Source organism: Balaenoptera physalus, assembly GCF_965194825.1.
Source record: "Balaenoptera physalus genome assembly, chromosome: 11".
NCBI lineage: Eukaryota > Metazoa > Chordata > Mammalia > Artiodactyla > Balaenopteridae > Balaenoptera > Balaenoptera physalus.
Window position 1 is genome coordinate 104,540,645 of NC_138896.1, and position 21,991 is coordinate 104,562,635.

A 21,991-nucleotide genomic window follows, 5' to 3' on the forward strand; every position below is an offset into this window, starting at 1 on the left:
TCACTAGTTGGTTGCATTTTTTAGATTCCACATACGAGTGATATCATCCATCATTTGTCTTTCAGCAGAGTTTGCTTCTTGCTCACACAGCAGCTCTCACGTGGGGTGGCAGCAGAGAGTGACATGGTCAGGGTGACACAGGCATTTAAAACAAGCCACCCCGCTCACGTGGGGTGGCAGGAGGGCTCATGTACTCACTTAGGAACTTGGGCTTCTAGAGGTCCACCTTGACACATGCTTCTGTTATGAGAGCAGCACTAGGGCACAGAGCCCATGGCAGACCACACCGCCTGCCTCTGAACGCCTCCGTCTGAGGGAAGTGTGTGCCACTGGCCAAAGCAAGTCCTCTGGCCACCGTTGAGTTCAGCAGGGTTGTGTAGTCTCCCCTGAGGGAGGGACCTGGAATGTCTATGGACCGTCCTGCCGTCTTCCAGCACCCCTGAGGTGGGCTACGTGCTTCTCGGTCTTCCCAAAGTCCCTGTGCTTCTTCCCACTGCAGCTCTTACCATACTGTTTCCGTAAACCATCCGCTAACCCGCATCCTATCCCCCATGCAGTGAATCCATGAAGGCTGCGGGTGCGTCTTGCTCCTTTCTGAGGCTCCCACACCCGGCCCTGAGTTTGGCTCAGAGAAGACGCTTGGTGAATGGTGGGCGAATGAGTGCGTGGGCCGTCCTTGCCCCTCTGCAGCACTAGCTTGGCCTATGGTGGGGTCATTGTGGGCCATCTCCAACCCCCGTGACTCTCTGCCCTCCCTTCTGCAGGCGCCGGGTCCTGGCCATCTCAGATGGGATCGAGCACATCGGGAACCTTCGCTGGGAGCTGGCCTTGTGTCTGCTGGCAGCCTGGACCATCTGTTACTTCTGCATCTGGAAGGGGACCAAGTCCACAGGAAAAGTAAGAGGTGGATCTTTAGCTAGCCGCGGGCAGGGGAGGGGTGAGTTGTCCTTGTACAAGCCACAGGTGACGCAGAGAATGCCAGGGGGCTTACGTTGCAAAGGCCAGCTCCTGAGTTGGGGGCTAGGAGGAGCGCTAGACAAGGAGTTCAGAGCTGGAATCCCAGTCCCCCATCTGTTTGCCACACACCTCGGGGCTGTTGGGTTCTACCTTCTGAGCCTCAGTTTGCTCACCTGTGAAGTAATAAAACCTTGTCCTGTTTTCCAACTGGGTTGAGAGTCATATAGGGAAAATAGAGTTAAGGTGCTTTGGAAACCAGGAAATGCTAAACTACTACCATGGGGTTTTTGTAACGAAGACCTGCACTCCAGGTGTGCGCTAGGGCAGGTGTTGCTGGGTGCCTACGCTGACGGACCCCGAGATCTCACCCGCCTCCATCTTGTAGCCTTGCGGTGCTGGCGGCAGCAGGTGGCCTCCAGGGCCAGTGCCTCACAGGGGAGGAGAAATGGGGGGAGACAGCCAGCTCTGAACTGCCTTGGCCTGGAAGTTACTGTGGCTCTTCTACTCACAGGCCACTGGCCTGAGCCTAAGGCACAGGCTTACCAACCGCCAGGGAGGCTTAGAAGTGAGGGGAGCAAAGGGCCGTCTGATGAGTACAGCCATCTGTGCCACAGGGCTCACTAGAGGTTATAAATGTGTACCCCATGGCCAAGTCCAGCCCACTCATGTATCATATGAAAAAGAAAAGAGGTGGGGGAGAATTAGTTACCAGCATTCAGAAATAAGAAAGTTTCATGTGAAATATGTGAAAAAAGAAATAGGACTCTGTCGTCCCTTGGAAAGTTGGAAGATTGGGTCATGCTGGGATTGATTACCTACCAGGTGGCATTGGGCTGAGTTGGAAGATTGGGCCACGCTGGGCTTGCACGCCTACCGGGTGGCATTGGGCCGAGTCGGAAGATTGGGCCACGCTGGGCTTGCACGCCTACCGGGTGGCATTGGGCCGAGTCGGAAGATTGGGCCACGCTGGGCTTGCACGCCTACCGGGTGGCATTGGGCCGAGTCGGAAGATTGGGCCACGCTGGGCTTGCACGCCTACCCGGTGGCATTGGGCCGAGTTGGAAGATTGGGCCACGCTGGGCTTGCACGCCTACCCGGTGGCATTGGGCCGAGTTGGAAGATTGGGCCACGCTGGGCTTGCACGCCTACCCGGTGGCATTGGGCCGAGTTGGAAGATTGGGCCACGCTGGGCTTGCATGCCTACCCGGTGGCATTGGGCTGAGTTGAGCAGCAGCCACCTGCTTCTAGGGATACTACGTTGACCACAGTCCCCACCATTTCCATCACCCCTGGTCCTGTGGCTGAGTGTCAGTGCCATTAGTTTCCTCATTTGTGGAAAAGAGGAAAATCAGGCTTTTTTTAAATGCCTGCGTCACCCTGACCATGTCACTCCCTGCCTGCCTGCTTCTGGTAAGCAGTTGCTCATAAACTTTATTCTAAGTTATTGGCTGGGGCAGTGGGTGAAGACAAAACGTCCAAGGAAATAGAAACTTAATAACTCCGGGACCTTTTGCAAAAGATGGTCCCCTTGGCTCCCACAGTGGTAGGTGAGATGAAGAGGAAACTGCTAGAATGTGGGAGGTGGGCAGACCTGCAGGACGGGGCTTAGGAGAACACAGAAGAGATACCAACAAGCCCCGTGCTGTGGGCTATAAGGAGGCCAAGGTTGGACTAGAAAGTCATCATAAACGTGCCTCAGGGACCAGAGAGTAGAACAGAGACTCTCATGTCCCCTCAGCCAAGATGATTTTGCTGATCTTTGCTTTCTCTGGTTTGTATCTTAAAGACAATAGGGTTTTTTTGTTTTTCCAAACATAAAATTCACTGCATTATCGATCTAGTACTTCAGACTACATGCATCCTGCCCCCATGCCCCCCTTGCTGCCTCTTCTGGCTAAAGAAAAGGAGAAAGACTGGAGGGGGTGAGAACCAGGGTCTGGAACCAGGGTCCACATCTCAGGTCTCTCTCTCACTGGCTGAGACCTTGGGTGCATCATTTAACTTCTCTGAGCCTGTTTCCTCTTCTGCAAAACAGGGATTGATGAGTGAGCTCGTCTCAGGGATGGTTGTAGGAATGAAATGCAAGACTGCACATTTCAGCACTTAGCAGAATGGGGAACTGATCCTACGTGCTGAGTAGATGGTGATTTAAAAACATCTTGTTATAAAACTTATTCATTCAAGAAGTAGTTTCTGAGTGTCTGCTTCATACCTAGCATTATTCAGTGGGTATGTAAAGATGAATAAAACACAGCCTCTACCCTACCCAGGTGACATATGTGAAAGTGCTTTGTGAACCATAGAAAAAAGGGAGCAGGTATCATGGGTGGTGCTCTTATTACTGTGATGACCACCTTTCCGGGAGTCCACGCTGGGCCAGTGAGGGCTGCAGGGCTGAGGTCTTGGTGCGTGCGCACGCATGGGCTGTCCACGTGCATGTGTGGCTTTGAGCTCTTGGGCGTGGACCTGGACCATGGCAGAATTTCATTCCACTCAGCCCTCAGGAGGAAGCTCAGTCCCCAAGTGGGGCCACTTGCCATTGGCTGGGACATCGAGCCTGTGTGTCAGGGAATCCTAAGGCAGGGACCAGGTACCAAGGAAGAACTGGCAGACTACATTCCAAGAGATTTCAGAAGAGATTTAGGGAAGGCAAGATGACGGTTATTGAGTGCTTCACATGCCCCTTCCATTCAGACCTTGAAACAACCCCATGAGACACAGGGGCTAGCATTATCTCCATTTTACAGATGAGGAAACTGAGGCTTCGTGGGGTTACGTAATTTGCTCAAGGACACTCAGGTAGGGAGGGGAGGGCTGGGATTAACCCTAAGCCTCAGTGACCACATAGCCCATGCCTCTGGGTGAGTGTACCATCATTCCTGTCATCTGTGACCTGAGGACAATGACAATTTCCTTACAGATTGGTTATGAAGAGGCCGTTAATGAGACTGTCTAGAACATCGTAGGTGCTCCATGATTGTTGGTTGCAGCTGGATCTAAATGGTGCTATTAAGGGAAATGCTGAAGTCACATGAACAATTAAGTATTTTCCTCCAGACTGGGTTTCATGGGCTCTTCCCCATGTTTCATGCCCAAGACCAGGGTAAATGTCCAGGATGAGATGTGGTTTGCTGGACCTGCGAGGTTCCTTAGAGATTATCTGGTCCATCTGCACCCGTATTTTATGCATGAGGAAACCGAGGCTCAGAGAGCAGAAGGGACTTGTCCACGGTCTCACAGTGAGTAAGTGTCAGGTTAGGACCTGGTCTGGTGGCCCAGCTCCCTGGCTGTTTATAAATGACAAGGTTCTGGAGGTCACATCTGACAGTTTGGGGAGACCAGGAGAGCCCGGATCAGCATGTGGGCTCCTCAGGGCAGGGTCTGATGCTTTTGTTGCTGTTTATCATTCATCTCACCTTGAACATGAGCCCAGTGTCCAAAGGCTTTTCGGATTTTGTACAAAAACAGCTAAAAATAAACACAGGGTCATCTGAGTCTTCCTGAGTGGGCAGAGGTTGCCCCTGCCACCTGCCTGCGGGACCCTGGCCAGAGCCGCTGTCAAGGGTCAGTTAAAGGAAGCAGCAAGGACTCCGTCCTCCTGCTATTGTCCAGCCAATGCCCGAGTTGCCTCTTCCTCTTCATCCCAAGTACCAGCGTGCTGTCCATACCTGGGCTTCACGAGAAATTTCTGAAATTTCATTAACTTGAGAAAAAGTTCCCGGCCCCATCCTGTCTCCAAGGCAAAAACTATAACCCCAACCTTAACTCAATTGAGAGCCCATCCCCTGCTCAGGAGTTCACGCAGGCGCTGCAGGCTCAGCCTCTTGGCAGGTGGCTCTGTGAGTGGGGATTTCGGATCACGTCACAAATAAGTGGATCACAGATGAGGCCGTGGCAAGGCGATAGGTGAAGGTGTAGCAGTGCTCTCCAGCGGCCCGAGGGGCGGTGTGTGGGCCCCGACGCTGTGCTGGCATCATTACTCCCACCGAGGGCAATCGCTGTATGTGACCTTCACTCCATCTCCTCCTGCGCCTTCCTCAGTGCTTTTCATCCTTCTGACATCACAGAGGCCCGCATGCAGGGTCTCCCGGTGTCAGGGCGAGCAACATGAACTCTCAGAAGAAGCTGCTCTGGCTGGAGAGAGAGTAGCTGGGTTCCAGCTTCAGTACATAGCAAGTGGCACGTGACTGTTGCTTAGTAAACAGTTGAGGAACGGATGAATCCTGCCTGTGCAGGGGCTCCCTGCGAGGTGCTGGGACACACTGGGGAACAGTTAGAGAATCAGGTCCTGTGAACTTGGGGGTTCTAATGGCGGAGAACTGGCTCTGGAATGTTAGAATATAGCTTGTCCGAGCTGGGAGGGTTTAAGTTCAAACCCTATTATACAAATAAGAAAGTGGAGACCCAGAGAGGCCACAAGATTTGCCTAAGACCACCCCGCTTGGAAAGAGCAGAGCTGAGATCCAAATCCAGATCTGTCTGCCTTCCCTAGGCCTGGTCCTCATCTGTTCTAATACCTCCAGCTGTGGGTTCATGTCCAGGTTCAAAGAGGACACATGGATCCGATTTCTGAGCGCGTGGCAGGGGCTTAGTAAGCCATTTATTTTCTTGCCCTGGTTTTAGTTCTACACGGTTATTTTTCTTCTCTCTCTGGACAATATTGGAAATTCTCAGAAGTGTGGATTAACAAAATAAATAAGAACGTTTCTCAGTTGTATCTTAAGTCCTGAGAAAATATAGGATTCTGAAACACTTGCTTTCTTCAGGAGGAAACTTCCAGGCTATGTATAACTGGTCATCTTCTGGATGATAATCACTTTCAATTGACAATTGAAATCAAGTGGCTAAGACATGGAGACATCTTTGTGATTTTCTTGTGTCCTTGTTTTTTTGTTTTTAAAGATTTTATTTTTTAGAGTAGTTTTAGGTTCACAGCAAAATGAAGCAGAAAGTACAGGGATTTCTCATACACTCCCTGCCCCCAACACTGTATAACCTCCCCCATAATCAATATCCCCCGCCAGAGTGGTACATTTGTTACAACTCATGAACCTACTTAAACACATCATAATCTCCCAAAGTCCATAATTTACACTAGGGTTCACTCTTGGTGTTGTACATTCCATGGGTTTGGACAAATGTATAATGACATGGATCCACCATTATAGTATCATATAGAATAGTCCCGTTGCCCTAAAAACCCTCTGGGCACTACCTGTTCATCTCCCCCCGTCCCCATCCCTGGCAACCACAAAAAAAAAAAAAAAACAGCCTTTTGCTGTCTCCATAGTTTTGACTTTTCCAGAATGCCATATCATTGGAATTATACCGTATGTAGCTTTTTTAGGTTGACTTCTTTCACTTAGTAATGTGCATTTAAGTTTCCTCCATGTCTTTTCATGGCTTTATAGCTCATTTTTTTTTCTTTTTTTAATTATTAGCACCTTTAATTATTATTTATTTATTTATTTTTGGCTGTGTTGGGTCTTCGTTTCTGTGCGAGGGCTTCCTCTAGCTGCGGCAAGCTGGGGCCACTCCTCATCGCGATGCGTGGGCCTCTCACTATCGTGGCCTCTCTTGTTGCGGAGCACAGGCTCCAGACACGCAGGCTCAGTAGTTGTGGCTCACGGGCCTAGTTGCTCCGCGGCATGTGGGATCTTCCCAGGCCAGGGCTCGAACCCATGTCCCCTGCATTAGCAGGCAGATTCTCAACCACTGCGCCACCAGGGAAGCCCCGCTCATTTCTTTTTACCACTGAGTAATGTTCCATTGTCTGAATGTACCACAGTTTGTTGATCCATTCACCTATGGATGGACATCTTGGGTACTTCCAAGTTTGACAATTAAGAGTAAAGCTGCTGGGCTTCCCTGGTGGCGCAGTGGTTGAGAATCTGCCTGCCAATGCAGGGCACACGGGTTCGAGCCCTGGTATGGGAAGATCCCACATGCCGCGGAGCAACTGGGCCCGTGAGCCACGATTGCTGAGCCTGCGCGTCTGGAGTCTGTGCTCCACAACAAAAGAGGCCACGATGGTGAGAGGCCTGCGCACCGCAATGAAGAGTGGCCCCCGCTTGCCACAACTAGAGAAAGCCCTCGCACAGAAACGAAGACCCAACACAGCCAAAAATAAGTAAATAAATAAATTTAAAAAAAAAAAAAAAAAAAAAAAGAGTAAAGCTGCTATGAACATTCGCGTACAAGCATTTGTATGGGCATATGTTTTCAACTCCTTTGTATTAATACCAAGGAGCATGACCGCTGGTTCTTATGGTAAGAGCATGTTTAGTTTTGTATGAAACCACTGAACTATCTTCCAAACTGGCTGTACCATCTTGCATTCCCACCAGCAGTATGAGAGAATGCCTGTTATCTGCATCCTTGCCAGCATTTGGCATCGTTGGTGTTTTGGATTTGTGCCATCCTAATAGATATGTAGTGGTATCTCTTTATTGTTTTAATTTGCATTTCCCTGATGACAGGTGATGTGGAGCATCTTTTCATATGCTTATTTACTGTCTGTATCTCTTTGGTGAGGTGTATGTTAAGGTCTTTGACCCATTTTGTAATCGGTTGTTTGTTTTCTTATTGTTGAGTTTTAAGAGCTCTTTGTGTACTTTGGATAACAGTCCTTTATCAGATGGATCTTTTGAAAATATTTTCTCCTGGTCTGTGGCTTGTTTTCACATTTTTTTGGCATTGTCTTTTGCAGAACAGAAGTTTTTAATGAAGTCCAGCCTATCAACTAGCTCTTTCATAGATAGTGCTTTTGGTGTTGTATTTTATCTAAAAGTCTTTGCCATACCCAAAGTCACCTAGGTTTTCCCTTATGTTATCTTCTAGGAGTTTAATAGTTGTGCATTTAGATCTATGACCCGTTTTAATTTTTGTGAAGGGTGTAAGGTGTGTGTCTCGATTCATTTTTGCATGTGGATGTCCATTTGTTGAAAAGACTGTCTTTGCTCTTTCCTTGTTTTTTTTATTTGTCCACCAAATCCATCTTGCCCATCGCCGCCACCAGGTCCTCCCTCTGGTCTCATAGGCCTCAAACCACTAACTTGTTTTGACAACCTCTCACCTAACCTCTCCAGTTGTTGACCAAGTCTACTTTGTAATCACCCTAGAAAACATCCTGTCTTCTCCATTTTTATTGTCCATCCATCCACTCACCCACCCACCCACCTAGACATTCAACAATAGCTCCCCAGGACCTCCAGAGTGAAAATTGCTCTTAGAATTTCCCATTTGCACAAACATATTGCTGACATGCAGAATGACACAACTGAAATCCTTTATATTCTATGAAACAATAATTTCAAATAAATTCAAGGTGCTCCTGTCTTTATTCTATGTTGTCATACTACAGCATGGAAGCAACGTTAGGGAATGGTGATCTCCTAGTACCTGCTATGCATATTCGTTGAAGACTGAAAAAACCGGTCCTTACTATGTGTCCTTCTCTTGTGGCTTTGCTAGGCCTTAGTCTGACCCAGGGATCGGTCAGCATTGGCCTTTGGCCAGATTTCACCTATGGCCTGCTTTTGTAAATAAAGTTTTGTTGGAACACAGCCACATCCATATCTTTCTGTGTTGCCTTCAGCTGCTTTTGTGCTACTACAATGGCAGAGCTGAGTAGTTGCAACAGAGTTTGTGTGACCCACAAAGGCTAAAATATTCACTTTCTGGCCCTTCACAGAAAATGTTCATGGATCTCTCATCTATTAAACTAATTAATGCAAACTATTTGCCATGTAACAAGAAACTAACACCTAAATTGCTGTCACCCAAAACGTGGACCACTTCAGATACTGAAAAGCTACAGTGATGGTTTGCAATGGAGAGCTTTTCTGAAGGATTCTTAAAATCTCACCCCAGCCTTTCCAGCTCCTAAATGTTCTGGTTCTTGTATCCAAATGCTCACTTGCTATGGATGTTACTCATTGATTCTTCTATTCATTCATTAAATGTTTATTGCTCACCTACTGTGTGCCAGGTACCAGGCTGGGGGCTCTTTTCAGTGGTGAGCGAATCAGACTGTGAAGCTGACTGTTGGTGGGGGAGATGGAGAACGAGCAGCTATAGAAACGCTGTGGGCAGAGGACGGGGGCCTTGAGGGGGAAAAATTAGGGCAGGAGACCTTCTCAGGGGGGTCAGGAAAGCCTCCCTGAGGGAGGCCCCCATCTGTGATGGGAAGGATGGGAAGGGATTGGCCTGGTGAGCAGCACAGATGAAATTCTCAAGTGGGAAGGACTTGGTGAATTTGAGAGGCAAAGTAAAGGTGGGGGCCAGATGGAGTCGATGTTAGCATGTGATGGGGCAGGGGACAGACTAACAGCCACGGTGAAGTGTCGGGGATTTTATTCTAAGGGCAGTGGTGAGCCACTGAAAATTTTTAAGCAGGGGTAGCATGATCTGACTTTCATCCTTAAAAGCTGGCTCTGGCTACTCGTTGACGATGGACGGGTGGGAGTGGAGAGGCTGGGGAGCTCTGGTAGCGGGTGACCAGGGGGAAGGTGCAGCGGGATGGAGAGAAGTGTCCGATCAGAGACACCTTTTGGTGTGGCATCCTCCCTCTGTGGGACCTGATGCTGCACAGGAGTTTAAGACCTTTCTCTTTTTTGAGTTTTGAATGGGGTGACTTGCCCAGCTCTTGCCTAGATGCTCTGCCCTCTGCAGGCAGCCCTCCCTGCCCACCAGATAGTCAGGTGCCCCCTCATGCCGCCCGCACTCCCTGCCCAGCTGTCTCCTGTTCTTTGCTCTGTCCCCCTGCCGGTTCCTTCTTCTGTCCTCCTCTCAGAGGATGATTTATGGATTTTTCCCCCTCGTTTCCTGGTCTCCAGGAGCAGTGGTTGGGAGGGGAGGGTGCTACAAAAAGTTCTGGCCCCTTCCCTGCCTCCTCCTAGTGCCACTTTAAAGGAAGCTGCAGGATTAGCTGGGATTTTAAGAAGAATCCTGCCTTTTCACTGCTTTAGGCCACTGTTTTTATTCTTTTCAGAGCTCCAGGACACCAAGGCAGGAAAAAAGAAAACACACACAGACAGACACACTCACACAGAAACAGCTGCAAATAGCCTTGAATTGGTTTTTTTTTTCTTTTCCTTCCTTCATTCACCAACAAGTAGAGGAGTTGGAGGTAGTACAAGGACTCTTTCTTTTATTAAAGTGTAGTTGACTTACAATATTAGTTTCAGGTGTACAACATAGTGATTCAATATTTTTATAGATTATACTCCATATAAAGTTATTGGGAAATATTGGCTATATTCCCTGTGCTGTACTTACATCCTTGTAACTTATTTATTTTATACCTAGTAGTTTGTACCTCTTAATCCCCTTCACCTGTCTTCCCACTGATAACCACAGTCTGTTTCTGTTATATTTGTGCAAGGGCTCTTAAACAGCCCGCGTCCTCTGCATGATGGTAATGGTAAAGCAGATGTTTCAGTGGCACTTTGATCCAGGCCCTGTTCTAAGGCGCTTGCTACATTAACCCACTGAGCCCTTACAACAGCCCTATGAGAAAGGTACGATTGCTATCCCCATTTTACAGATGAGAAGACAAAGGCTCACAGGGCTTAAGCTGCTTGCCCTAAGACCATGAGGGATCACACCCCTTCGGGAGCAGGGAGGAGCAGGGTGGGGCCTCTTGGCAGGTGAGGGTGCCTGCTCCAGCCAGCTTATCCCAGACCTGCCAGATGGAGATGCAGCCTGGAGGGGCCATCAGTGGCTCCTCCCTCGAGTGTGTGCCTTTTTCTCCCTCCCTCCCACTACCACCAAGGGGGTTTGGAGCTGCCAGCAGGGAAACCATCAGGAGCCCCCCACAGAAAACTTATTCTTCAGGAGCACCTTGTAAAGTGGCTAATGGATTCAATGAGGCATAAAGCAGGAGTAAAGGGGGCAGGGGGGAATAAAAGGGGAAGATGTGTGAAAGGGGAGAGAACAGGCCCAGGAAAGGAACTGGGCAGTGCTGTCTCTCGGCCCTCAAGTGGCCTTTGTTGCAGCCCGAAGCAAGCGGGGACGGCGTTGGTGGTGGGGCTCTTCCAGCGCCCGGCTGCTGTCTGCATTCAGAGAGGAAACTAGAGCGTTCATGAGATGCATGCAGAGAGCCCCGCAGGGAGATCCCCTGCCCTCCGCCCCCAGAGCCCGAGGACACCCCAAGCCACTGCTGAGGGGCCTTTGTGCAAAGTTAGGAGCACTTCTCACACAACTGGTCCGGGGAGAGCCGTAGATTGTAACATTAAGTCAAAAGAGTTTAGCGTCTTGATTCAGCCCTTTCTTTGGCCTTGAATGACAGCGCTTCACCTTTAGCGGGAACCCTGGCAGCGAGGAGGGTTGGAAAGGAGGGAAGCTTTGCGACTCAGTAATACCGTCTTTATTAAAGCACAAAGGCCCCCCAAAGTCTGAGTGGTTTCTGGGTGGGAGGGGTCCCGCGGGGCTGGCCGCCTCCTGAGAAAACCCTCGGAGCACAGAGGGGGGCCCAAGGGGAGTGGGTGCTGTTAACCCTTCCGGAGCACCCCGGGGAGCCTGGCCCTGCCCGCAGCCCATCCACGTGCGCCCGTCTCCCTGGGAAACGAGCCGCCCTCCCGCATGGCAGCGTCAAGGAGTCAAGTCGGCTTTGCATTCCACATGAGACCAAGTGAGGTGTCATGGACTGAACCAGAAACGGGCAGAAGTATTTATGTTATGCCTCCTGAATATTAGCACCAGGCTGAGCACTGCAAGGGGGCGTTTAAAAGAATTGCTAGCTATGTACCCTGCCCTCCAGAATTGGGCAAAGAAGCTGAAGACAGAGCTAGTGATGAAGAATGGAATGAGCCGACGTTTGGTGTCCAGAGTCCTGCCCCGCAACTCGCCAGCTGCGTGAGTTAGTGCGGCCACCACCACCTTCTCTGGCTGTTCACGTTACTCCATTTCCCTGAGCCTCAGTTTCCCCTTCTTTCAAGGGTAGCGTGACAGGTGCAGTGACAGTTGGGGGCTGCGCTGGTGTCACTAGGGAGAGAACCTTTGAGTCCTGGGGGCCTGGCAGCCAGAGCATGCCGGGGGTGGGGTGGGAGGGGTCAGCATGTCCAGGAGGCTCCGGGCAGGTGACGTGTGGGCTGGCTCTGACAGATGTGGTGGGAACAGTGACAGGCAAAGGCCCAAAGAGGCATCTGGGGGAGCAGTGAGGGATGGTGTGAGCCTGTGCAGAATGCAGGCCGGGGGCTAAGCAGGGGACTGGCGTGTTGTGGAGGCGTCCGTCACTCCACTGCGCTTGTCTCCCACCAGGGTGTCTGCAGATCCCCCCTGCTCCCCACCCCTGTGGCCATCTTTGTCTGTCAGCATTCAACCAGAGCAGCAGAACCAGGAGATACGTATTCAGAGATTCCGTTGAGGAACTGGTGGTTGTGAGGGCTGCCTGGGCAAGTCTGGCGTCCAGAGGGTGGGCTGCAGCTCTCTGCAGGAAACGATGACGCTGCCCACAGGCGGGAGTTCTCCATTAGGGAAACCTTGGTTCTGCTCTTAAGGCCTTTGAACCGATTGAATCAGCCTACCCAGATCATCTAGAATAATCTCCCTTACTTAAAGTCAACTGATTATGGACTTTAATCACATCTATAAAACACCTTCACAGCAACACCCAGATGAGTGTTTGCTTGAATAACTGGGACTGTAGCCTAGCCACCTAGCAGAGCCTTCCCAGCACCTTCATCCACGTGCCCCCCACCTCACCCCTGGATGTTGGCACAGCAGGCCACCCAGACCCAGGCTGCGTGTTGACCACTGCCAGACTCTGCTTTCTTAACCATGGCTTTCGTTGTGCACCTGTTCCCTCAGAACTCTACCATAGCTTCCCAGCATCTATAGCACCTACTCTGAGTCTTAAAAATTGCCCAAACAATATTGTAACAATAGCTATTTCAAAGTGAAAAATGGTCCCCCCAAATCGCTTCCCTGCTGCCCTCCAATCCTTATACACGTTTCGTATAACCATAGTTTGTACCTCATTTAATCATAACATGATAGAATTGACTGTTTTGCCTTTTTCGTCACAAAGCATTCCCGCTGCCCCCATTTTGCCAAAAGACGATTTTTAAATTCCATTGAATAAATCTTTCATGACCTCATAAACTCTTCCATGACTTATTGGATTCAAGATATTTACAGTTTTTCCAGTCATTGAAAATGCTAATGGAAGCGCTTGATTCATGGGGCTTTCCTTCCCTATGGGAGATCATTTTGTTAGGAAGGTGACAGGGTGTGAAACCTCTGCCAGAATCACCAGTCTTATCTGCCCCAAAAATCTTTATCTACTTTCCCTTCCCACCTCCTGCTTCCAGCCAGGCTGGGCCCCCCACCATCTCTCTCCTCATGCCCAGATGCTTATGGTTGAAGGCCCAGCTCAAGTCCGGTCCTGACATTTGGGAAGTGTTAGGATTGGATGAAAGAGGTAAGTCTCCTTCACCCCAAACACCCGTTCCCTCAGACCCGCCTCCCTGTCCCCACTTTCCACCAGCGCTCCCTCCTCCATGTTCACTCGCCAGATGAGCAGGGTGACCGGGGGGAACTTTGCCCCCTTCCAGCTCTTGCTTCCTCACCCTCCTGCTGTCTCTTCTCCTCCAGGAAGCCTTCAGGGGCCCCTCCCACCCTCATCCTTCTCGGCCTTCTCTTCACTCCCCTGATGGCTCTCGCCTTGGCAGCGTCCAGCTGTCCTGAGTTTGCCTCTCGTTGTCTCATGACTGCTGGGCTTGTGGGCCCAGAGTGATTTCTTACCCTGTAGGGCAAATATTTATTAAACATGTCCTGTGTACCATGTCCTGTGCCCAGGACCACAGATATCAACTCTAAACAAGTTTAGAGGCTAGAGTTTAGAAGACAAGTAAACAGGCAGTTACAAAATATCCCTGTGCTGGGGATAAATGCGGCCCCAGGAAGCAGTGGGATCCACGCTGGCTGGGGAGGTACAGATGGTTATTAATTACCCAAAGGCAGAGAAGAAAGGAGATTCCAGGTAAAAGGAACCACGTACAAAGGCCAAAAAGCTAGCTTACATCCTTTTTCCTCCCTCCTCTCTTTTTCCTTCCCTCCTTCTTCCTCTTTGTATATGTTGACAGAGCATCCATGGCTTGTCGGGGGCCCTTGTGCATTTCTCTGTCCCCAGGGTAACCCACATGGTAGGTGCTGGGAACTATCGCTTGTTGATTCAATCAGCCAACAAGTGTGTGATGCCTGTCACATGCTAGGACCTGTTTGATTGATTGAGGTGAAAGTTCTAAAGCATTTCCGGGCGGTCACACAACCAAGCTCTCTTCCCCCCCTCCGCCCTCCCTGTGGCTAAAGAAACAGCAGAGGGAAAACCCTTCTCGGGGGAGAGAAGTGGAAAACGAGGCAGGGTGGATGGCAATTGCGTGTGATCTGTGTGCAGCTGTAGGTGCACGACCCTCTCTGGGGATGAGGAGCAAATGGAGGGTGACTGCAGGTCGAGGGGGTGCAGGGAGATGAGCAGGGGGCACAGAAGCTAAGGAGTCGGGCTGCCCAGGTTCAAAGCTTGGGTCCTCCCCCAAGCGAAGGAAATGCCTTTTACAGAGCACCTACTGTGTGCCTGACATTGGGCTCGGCCCTCTCTGTTCATTGTCTAATTTAACTTTACACAGACGGTCAGGTGGGGGTCAGCACGCCCACTTTATAAGTGAAGTCCCGGAGGCGTAGGTGATGGGCATGGGTCACGTGGCTAGCAGAGGCAGGATTCGAACCCAGGTCTGCCAGGGTGGATCCCGATCCCCAACCACTGTTCTTCCCACTGGTGAATGCAGAGCCCTCAGTAAGGGAACCGTCAGCCGCCCACCGGCCCGAGTGCTCACCACGGGCCCGCCGCTGGTGGGAGGGTGGGAGAGAGCAGAGCCCGGCGGACAGGGGTTTGCATCACAGCTCCGCCTCCAGCATGACCCTGGGGGTGGGCCTTTCTTTGCCTCTGAGCTGTTTCCTCGGCCTTCCCTGGGGGCAGTAAGAGCATCCATCTCGTCGGGTGGCTGTGAAGCTTAAGTGAGGTGATGCCTTTAAATTATCTGCTTATCACACAGTAAACACACAAATCGCTGTTGTTTTTATTTTATGGCTTGTAATTTCTATAAACCCATTCTCCAGCTTAAAAGAGTTTTCAGTCTAGTGGGGCAGTAAGACTGGATTCACTCACTTGAAGATAATTAACAGCATTTTGTAGTATAGATGAACCGTCAAATGATGGCTCGGTCAGTGCTGGTACAGAGTTTGGATAAAGAAGTTGCTGTGGCCCAGAGCGGTCTGGAAAGTCCTCCTGGGAGAGGTGGGATGTGAGCTTCGTGCTGAAGGATGGCCATGTGGAGGAGGAGGGGTAAGGAAAGGGACCATCAAGCGTGGCTGTGGAGGTTGGAAGCGATAGGCTGGGCCAGACTCCAGGGTCGGGCTAGACTAGGTCCCGTGGGCAGGTGGGCAATGGGGAACCACTGAGAGTTCTTGAGCAGGGGTGTATTTGAGGAGAGTGGAGGGGTCCCCGACAGGCCTCACATTGCACTCTGTGCTGGGCAGCAGCTGCCTTCCTTCCTGTTTGACAGCCCCCCGTGGGTAATAAACGAGACCCCTCCAGTGAGAACATTGGAGCAGATGGTAACTCACTCTGCAGAAGCCAGACACTGCTGTGGTCCTGAATCACAAGTATGTTGTGTCACAGTTATGACTGGCCCGGTGCTCTGACAGTTACCGTATTGACACCAGGAAACCGGTGCTGACTCTGTGCCAGCACTGGCACCACAGCCTTTACGAGCCCCGTTTATAGACCCAGCACCCCTGTTGATGATGAGGATTGTAAAACTGCCTTTACCACCTGGAAATGCAAGTCATAAATAATCTAGCAGCACAGGTAAGTCTGAGAAAATCTATATAATACCCCAGCTGTATTTTAAAGGAAAAGCAGAAAGGAAGCAACTTATAATAAAACAACATGTGTTTCAACATGTAAAGACTCAGACACAAACATAGTCTAGTCGACGGGTACCAGCACCACCCTGGAGTGATTGCATTTGGCTGCGAGATGGGAGAGCCAAATGTTGTCCGTACTTTTCCTCTACGTTTTACATCTTGAAATAAGAGCTAGCACCTACATTATTATAGAATCTCCGTGAATGCCATGGCTACGAACATGGACTGATAGAAGGGAATGGCACTGGCTACTCAGGTTCCACTGGTGGCATCGCCGGTAGTGACATGATTTTCTGAAATGATGGATACCATTTGGTAAAGCACTGAATAAAAGATAGTACCATCCACCTTCAGTTTATATGGTAATTGCATTTCTGGAAAATTCAGTTTATATTAAAATGAGGTGAAATATACTTTGAGGTTATATGTAAAGCAGAATCAGATTCTAGGCTTAAGAATTATAAGCAACCCACACACACGAGTGTCTGGTGGCACGTTTAGAAATCATGAAAAACAGGGCAGTATTGTTGTGCGGGACTGTCCCCGTGCATGCAGGATTGCCAGCTTTCCTAGGCCTCAGTCATTAAATGCTGACCTTCTGTCTTTGTGGTCACCTAAAATAGCCCTGTGTGTCTCCAGGTTGCCCTTTAGATGACAATACTCCTTTTGCAGCAACTGCCAACTTATATTAAATTGTTTAACCTTTGCAACAACCCTTTGAAGTAGATGTTTTCATTCCCATTTTCTGGATGTGCACACTGAGGCTTGGAGAGGTGCCGTAACCTGCTCAAGGCCCCAGAGCTGGGACCAGAACCCTCTCTGTTTTTCTGCCTCACCAGAGCATTTAGTACTGCATTAGTGTTTTATGGAACCATGTGCCTTAAGGTTACTTCAACATGCATTTATTAAACACCTGCTGGATTACAGGCACCCTGGTAAGTCCTGGAGACACAGAGGCAAATATCTAAGATGTGGTCCCTGTGCAACGTGTGGGCTGGTACACAGAGAGGATGGAGTGGGGGGTCATGGCTCAGGAAAGGAACAGAAAGAAGTTCAGGGTGGCCAGTGCACAGTCCTTGAGAGGGAACGGAGGGAGACGGGTTGGAGTGGCAGGCAAGGGTGGCTTAGGAAGGCACCTAGTGAGATGAAAGTGGTGGGGAGCCACAAAGGGCTTAAAGCAGAGGGGTGTCGTGACCGGGCTTTCTTTAGAGAAAGGCCACTGTGCTTGTGGCATGGGGAATGGGTGCATGGGACCCGAGGCTGCGTTCCACATAGTAGTCGTTCGGTAAGAGGTGGTGGCAGCTTTCGGAGAGAAGAGGACAGTTTGAGAAATACGCAAGGGTGAGAATCCACCATCAGTGACTGAACGCAGAGGGTGTCGGGGGCAGAGAAGTCCAAGCAGCTTCCTGGCTTGAGTGCCCGTGCTTGGTGGAGCTGTTGGGTGAGACGGGGTGGTGTCGGGAGGGAGAGGTTGGGCCGGAACTGAGGGAGATATGCCTCTCTTTGGGGACCCGTTACGTGTGCAGTGCCTCTGGGACTGCAAGTGGAGATGTCCGGGTGGTGGACGGGAAGCCTGGAGCTCGGACAGAGGGATGTGGAGTAGAGTCATCAGTTTGTGTGTTAGGGTTTCTTTACCTGGGGCCCAGGGATGCTTCAGGGGGGCCCCTGAAACCCCTTGGAAGTGTATAAAAATGATGGGATCAGGGGACTTCCCTGGCAGTCCAGTGGTTAAGACTTCGCCTTTCAATGCAGGGGGTGCGGGTTCGATCCCTGGTCGGGGAGCTAAGATCCCACGTGCCTTGCGGACAGAAAACCAAAACATAAAAAAACAGAAGCAATATTGTAACAAATTCAATAAAGACTTTAAAATTGGTCCACATCAAAGCAAAAAAAAAAAAAGAAATCTTAAAAAAAAAAAAGATGGGATCATGTGAATAAGTACATTTTTCTATGGTATGAGTCCATAGCTATCATCTGATTTTCAAGAGGACCTGTGTCCCCCAAAAGATGAGACACCTCTGACATGCCATATTTTACCTGTTCTAAGTTACACTGTTATTTTATATACCAGAAGGTACATAATATGTCCAATTAAGAAGGATGTACATCAGAAGCAGAAATACTACTAGTTAATCTGCTCTACATTACCTTAACAGTGGTTATTCCTTTGTGACACGTGAAATAACCACACCGGACTCTTGTTGCTTTGAAGATTATTTATCTCTCCCAAAGGAATCGGCAGGTTCTCCTGTCTGCAGGTGTATTGTTTGAGGTACGACAGCGATCAGTTTGCACGTACTGCGGTAACAGCAGAATCCAGCTTCCTCTACTGGTGTGTATCTTCTCAGATCCATAAAGTACTTGGTTGTTTCTTTGCAAGAAAATACAGGATCGTGATCATTTCTCTAATGATTTATATTTGCTTTACAGTATCAACTTTAACCCTCTGTCTGTGAAACACAGTGTAATCTTCTAAAAAGACGTTCTAAACATCAAACAGCAATTGATTTAAAAATATTTTAACCAACAGAGCCCGTAACTCAGCCAAAGTGAGGATAAAAGGATGAGCTCTGAGCCAGGTCCCTTACACTCAGAGAGTGGTAACTACATGCCAGCTGGGGGGGCATCCTGATTTCGGAGATAACAAGATAAATAGTGCTAAAAGCATGCATTTTAGAGTTGATGGAATTAAAGCTCTGGGAACGGGTGGGATACCCAGGGAGGGAATTCAAGAGAAGGACGGAGGGGTAAAGGCATGGGACTTGGGGAGATGAGCGTTGGAGGAAGCTGAGTTCTCTGGGAAGTAGAGAAAGGCTGGTGGCGGGGGCGGCGGGGGGGGGACCTGGAGGAGAGCAGGAGAGGGCGGGCCCCCTGCAGCTGGCCACACCCGGGGAGGGCAGCACTGGGGCTGCAGGGCAGCGGATCCCGACTGTGCGTGTCTCTCCCTTTCAAAGGCTTTATTCATTTGAGTTCAGAAGTTGAACTCAAAGAGGACACAGTGAGGTTGTCGTGTAGGTGACACTATTATCCAAGAAAGAGACACAGAAGGAGGAACAGATTGGGGGAGAAAGTAACCGTTTTTGTTTTGAGCATGCGGTTGTAGGTGGGAAATCCAGGTGGATGTACACAAAAGGGTGTTGAAAGTATGGGTCTTAAACTCAGGAGATACCACTGGGCTGGTGAGAGACATTGAAGATCATCGGCACATCAGTGGCCCCGAGAACCGTAGGAGTAGGTAAGAAAAGCCATGGGAGTGTGTGGAGAAAGAACAGATGTGGGAGGAGGCCGGACTCTTCTGGGAAACAGCTTAGAAATCTGCAGACCCGGCAAGTAGCCACCACGACAGCCAGAGGGCAGGGCTCGCTCCTGATCTACCTTTGCTTCCTCTATGCCTACTGCAGTATCTGGCACATAACAGATTCTAATCAGAGTTGGCTGACTGGTTGATTAATTGATGGAAAGAATGTGTGAAAAAATGAATTGGTAAAAGACTTAAAAAAAAACATGAGGAAAGGAAGCAGGAAAGCAGAAGCGTCTAATGGAAAGTTTTTAAGCTGGGAACTGGGAGAAAGATAAGGTGTCCCTTAATGAGGTGCCCTGGTGTCCTTGGGGAGTGGCCCTTGCGTGGAGAGTTGGGAAACAAGACAGATGGCCATCCCCTGAGGCAAGAACAGGAGGCAAGCATGGATTCTTCTTTCAACCAATGAAGCTGTTTTGGAAGGAGCGTGTTGCAGCTAGCACAGGTGGTCTGGGAGGGACCCGTGTTGCTCAGGACGCCTGAGAAAGGGCCCAGGAGAGCCCCCCAGTCGTTGCCCTGTGGGACGGATGGGAGGCAGTCTGTCTTAGGGAACAGGCGATGCTTACAGGATCCAGGCAGCACCTTGCCCTTTCTGGCTGCAGAGACAGCCCCTGAGCATGGACGCTCTCCTCTCCCCTCCATCACTAAGAGTGTGTTGAAGACTAAAGGAAGAGGACATGGAGTGGTGTTTCTTGTTCGACAGCCTCCCTGCACCAGTAAACCCCTGCCCGGGATTTAAAGGTGTGCTTTCATGGTGCCCTTGGTTGCCATGGCGACAGCAGCCTTCTAGTCCGAGAGAGATGGATGGTGTTTAAATCACTATAAGCCAAGGTACCAGTGTGTTTTCCAGGCAGTAAATAATAACTCCTAATGCTGGTGGAAGCTTGGCTGGGCACTGCATGGAATATTTATGTTGCTTGGGCTATTCTGGGGATTCGTTTTCATTTTTGTGGTCTTCGTGGTGGAGCTGTGTAAAAATCAATAGCATTGACTCTCTCACTAATCTTAATAGGCTTAAACACCAGACTCCCCCTTCCAGTGATTTTTTTTAGGTATCCTGTGGACCAGGACTTGAACTGGGCTCAGCAATCTTTGTGCATGTGGTTGTTCTTTAAGTCTCTTGTCCCCTCCAGACACAGCTCTCCTGCCACCATGCAGATCTTGTTTCTTTCCTAGAGGTGAGGTTCCTAGGCTGAAGCGCCCTGTGTGCTGAGCCTTCTTGTTCTAAAGAATTTATTCACACAGCACATTCTAGATCAGGAGTCCTTGGAGCAACAGGACAGCCTTTTCCCCTTCAAAGCCCAGCTCCAGGAGGACCTCTCTAGCGACAGATTGCCACCTGAGCTGCCTCTGTGTCCCTGAGCTCCCACTGCTGCTGTCCCCCGGATGGTCCTTCGTCATGACTGTCACTGTCTGGGTCTGGCTCATTCATCAGCATGATCTCTAAGACCAGCACAGGACCTGGCACCCAGTGGGCTTAGTAAATGGCTGGTGAATTGAATTGGACAGAAAGTCCTTTACTTTCAGATGGAGAGGCTCGAGTGAGAGCAGAGACTGTTTGCACCAAAAGCCCATTGTAGACACATGGGTTTATGTCCTGTTTTGTCCCATTCATTCTCACTGGGTTATTGGGGTCAGAATGAGCTCATTCACCAAGTGTTTACAGCCTTCATAGGCCTCAGCGAGAAGCACGCAGAGCACGCAAAGATAAGGCCTTGCCCTCAGTAAGGGAGAGGCAGGTGCACGAGAGTGTAGAATGCAAAAGGGCTCAGGAGGAAGGAGAGCTGTTGAGTAAGGGCTGCTGTGCCTGGTGCTGTGTATACACTGGCTCGTGTAATTCACACCTGCCGTGAGAGGTGGGAACTGTTATTCACATTCCATGGACTTAAGAACCCACAGCTCAGGGACTTCCCTGTTGGTGCAGTGGTTAAGAATCCGCCTGCCAATGCAGGGGACACAGGTTCGAGCCATGGCCTGGGAAGATCCCACATGCCGCGGAGCAACTAAGCCCGTGCGCCAGAACTACTGAGCCTGCACTCTAGAGCCCGTGAGCCACAACTACTGAAGCCTGAGCACCTAGAGCCTGTGCTCCGCAACAAGAGAAGCCACTGCAATGAGAAGCCCACGCACCGCAACGAAGAGTAGCCCATGCTCGTCGCAACTAGAGAAAGCCCGCGTGTAGCAACGAAGACCCAACGCAGCCAAAAATAAATTAATTAATTGAAAAACAAAACAAAACCCACAGCTCAGAGGGATTGAGTCAATCTGCTGCATTATTGTCCCCACTTTACAGAAAAGAATATCAAGACCTAGGAAGACAACTTGCCAAAAATCAGCCACATACATAGAAAGCACCGGAGGCTGGGTTTTGAACTTGGATTTTCTGGAGTCAAGGCCTATCCCGTATCTGTGTGCTGTATTGCCCAGTGTGCTGTAGGCTATGGAAGGAGCATTCTGTCCTTCCTGGATGGCCTCATGCTGAGACCTGGAAGACATAGTAACTGAACTGGTCTTGAAGATTGGCAAGATTGTGGTAAGTAGAGAAGGTGGAAAGGAGCTTCTGGGTGAACGGGATGACAGAAGCAAAGGCTTGCACGTGGGAGAGTGCAGGGTTTGTTCAGGGAACGCAGGGAGCTGTGGTGTGAGATGAAGCTGCACTTGAATTCCCTGTGGGGCTGGGTAGTAGTTGAGTGTCGGCTTTGGAGTTGGATGGATCTGAGCTTGAATCCTACCTTTTTCTAGCTGGGCAACCGTGGGCCAAATACTCTAATTCTGGGTGCCTCCATTTCCACCTCTGTGCAATGGGAA

The 21,991-nt window shown here is 49.9% G+C and overlaps 1 protein-coding gene across 5 annotated transcripts in view; it reads left to right on the forward strand.

Annotated features, from left to right (window-relative positions):
* SLC6A11 (solute carrier family 6 member 11) overlaps positions 1 to 21,991 on the forward strand; it is a 193,319-nt gene that overhangs the window by 22,229 nt on the left and 149,099 nt on the right. For all 5 annotated transcript variants that reach the window (XR_014251414.1, XR_014251415.1, XR_014251416.1 and 2 more), the window contains exon 5: positions 765 to 897. Coding sequence is in view for 1 of the 5 variants with exons in the window: in XM_082415714.1 (XP_082271840.1) it covers positions 765 to 897 (133 nt within the window). In the remaining 4 variants the exon portion in view is untranslated. The remainder of the gene's footprint in view (positions 1 to 764; positions 898 to 21,991) is intronic.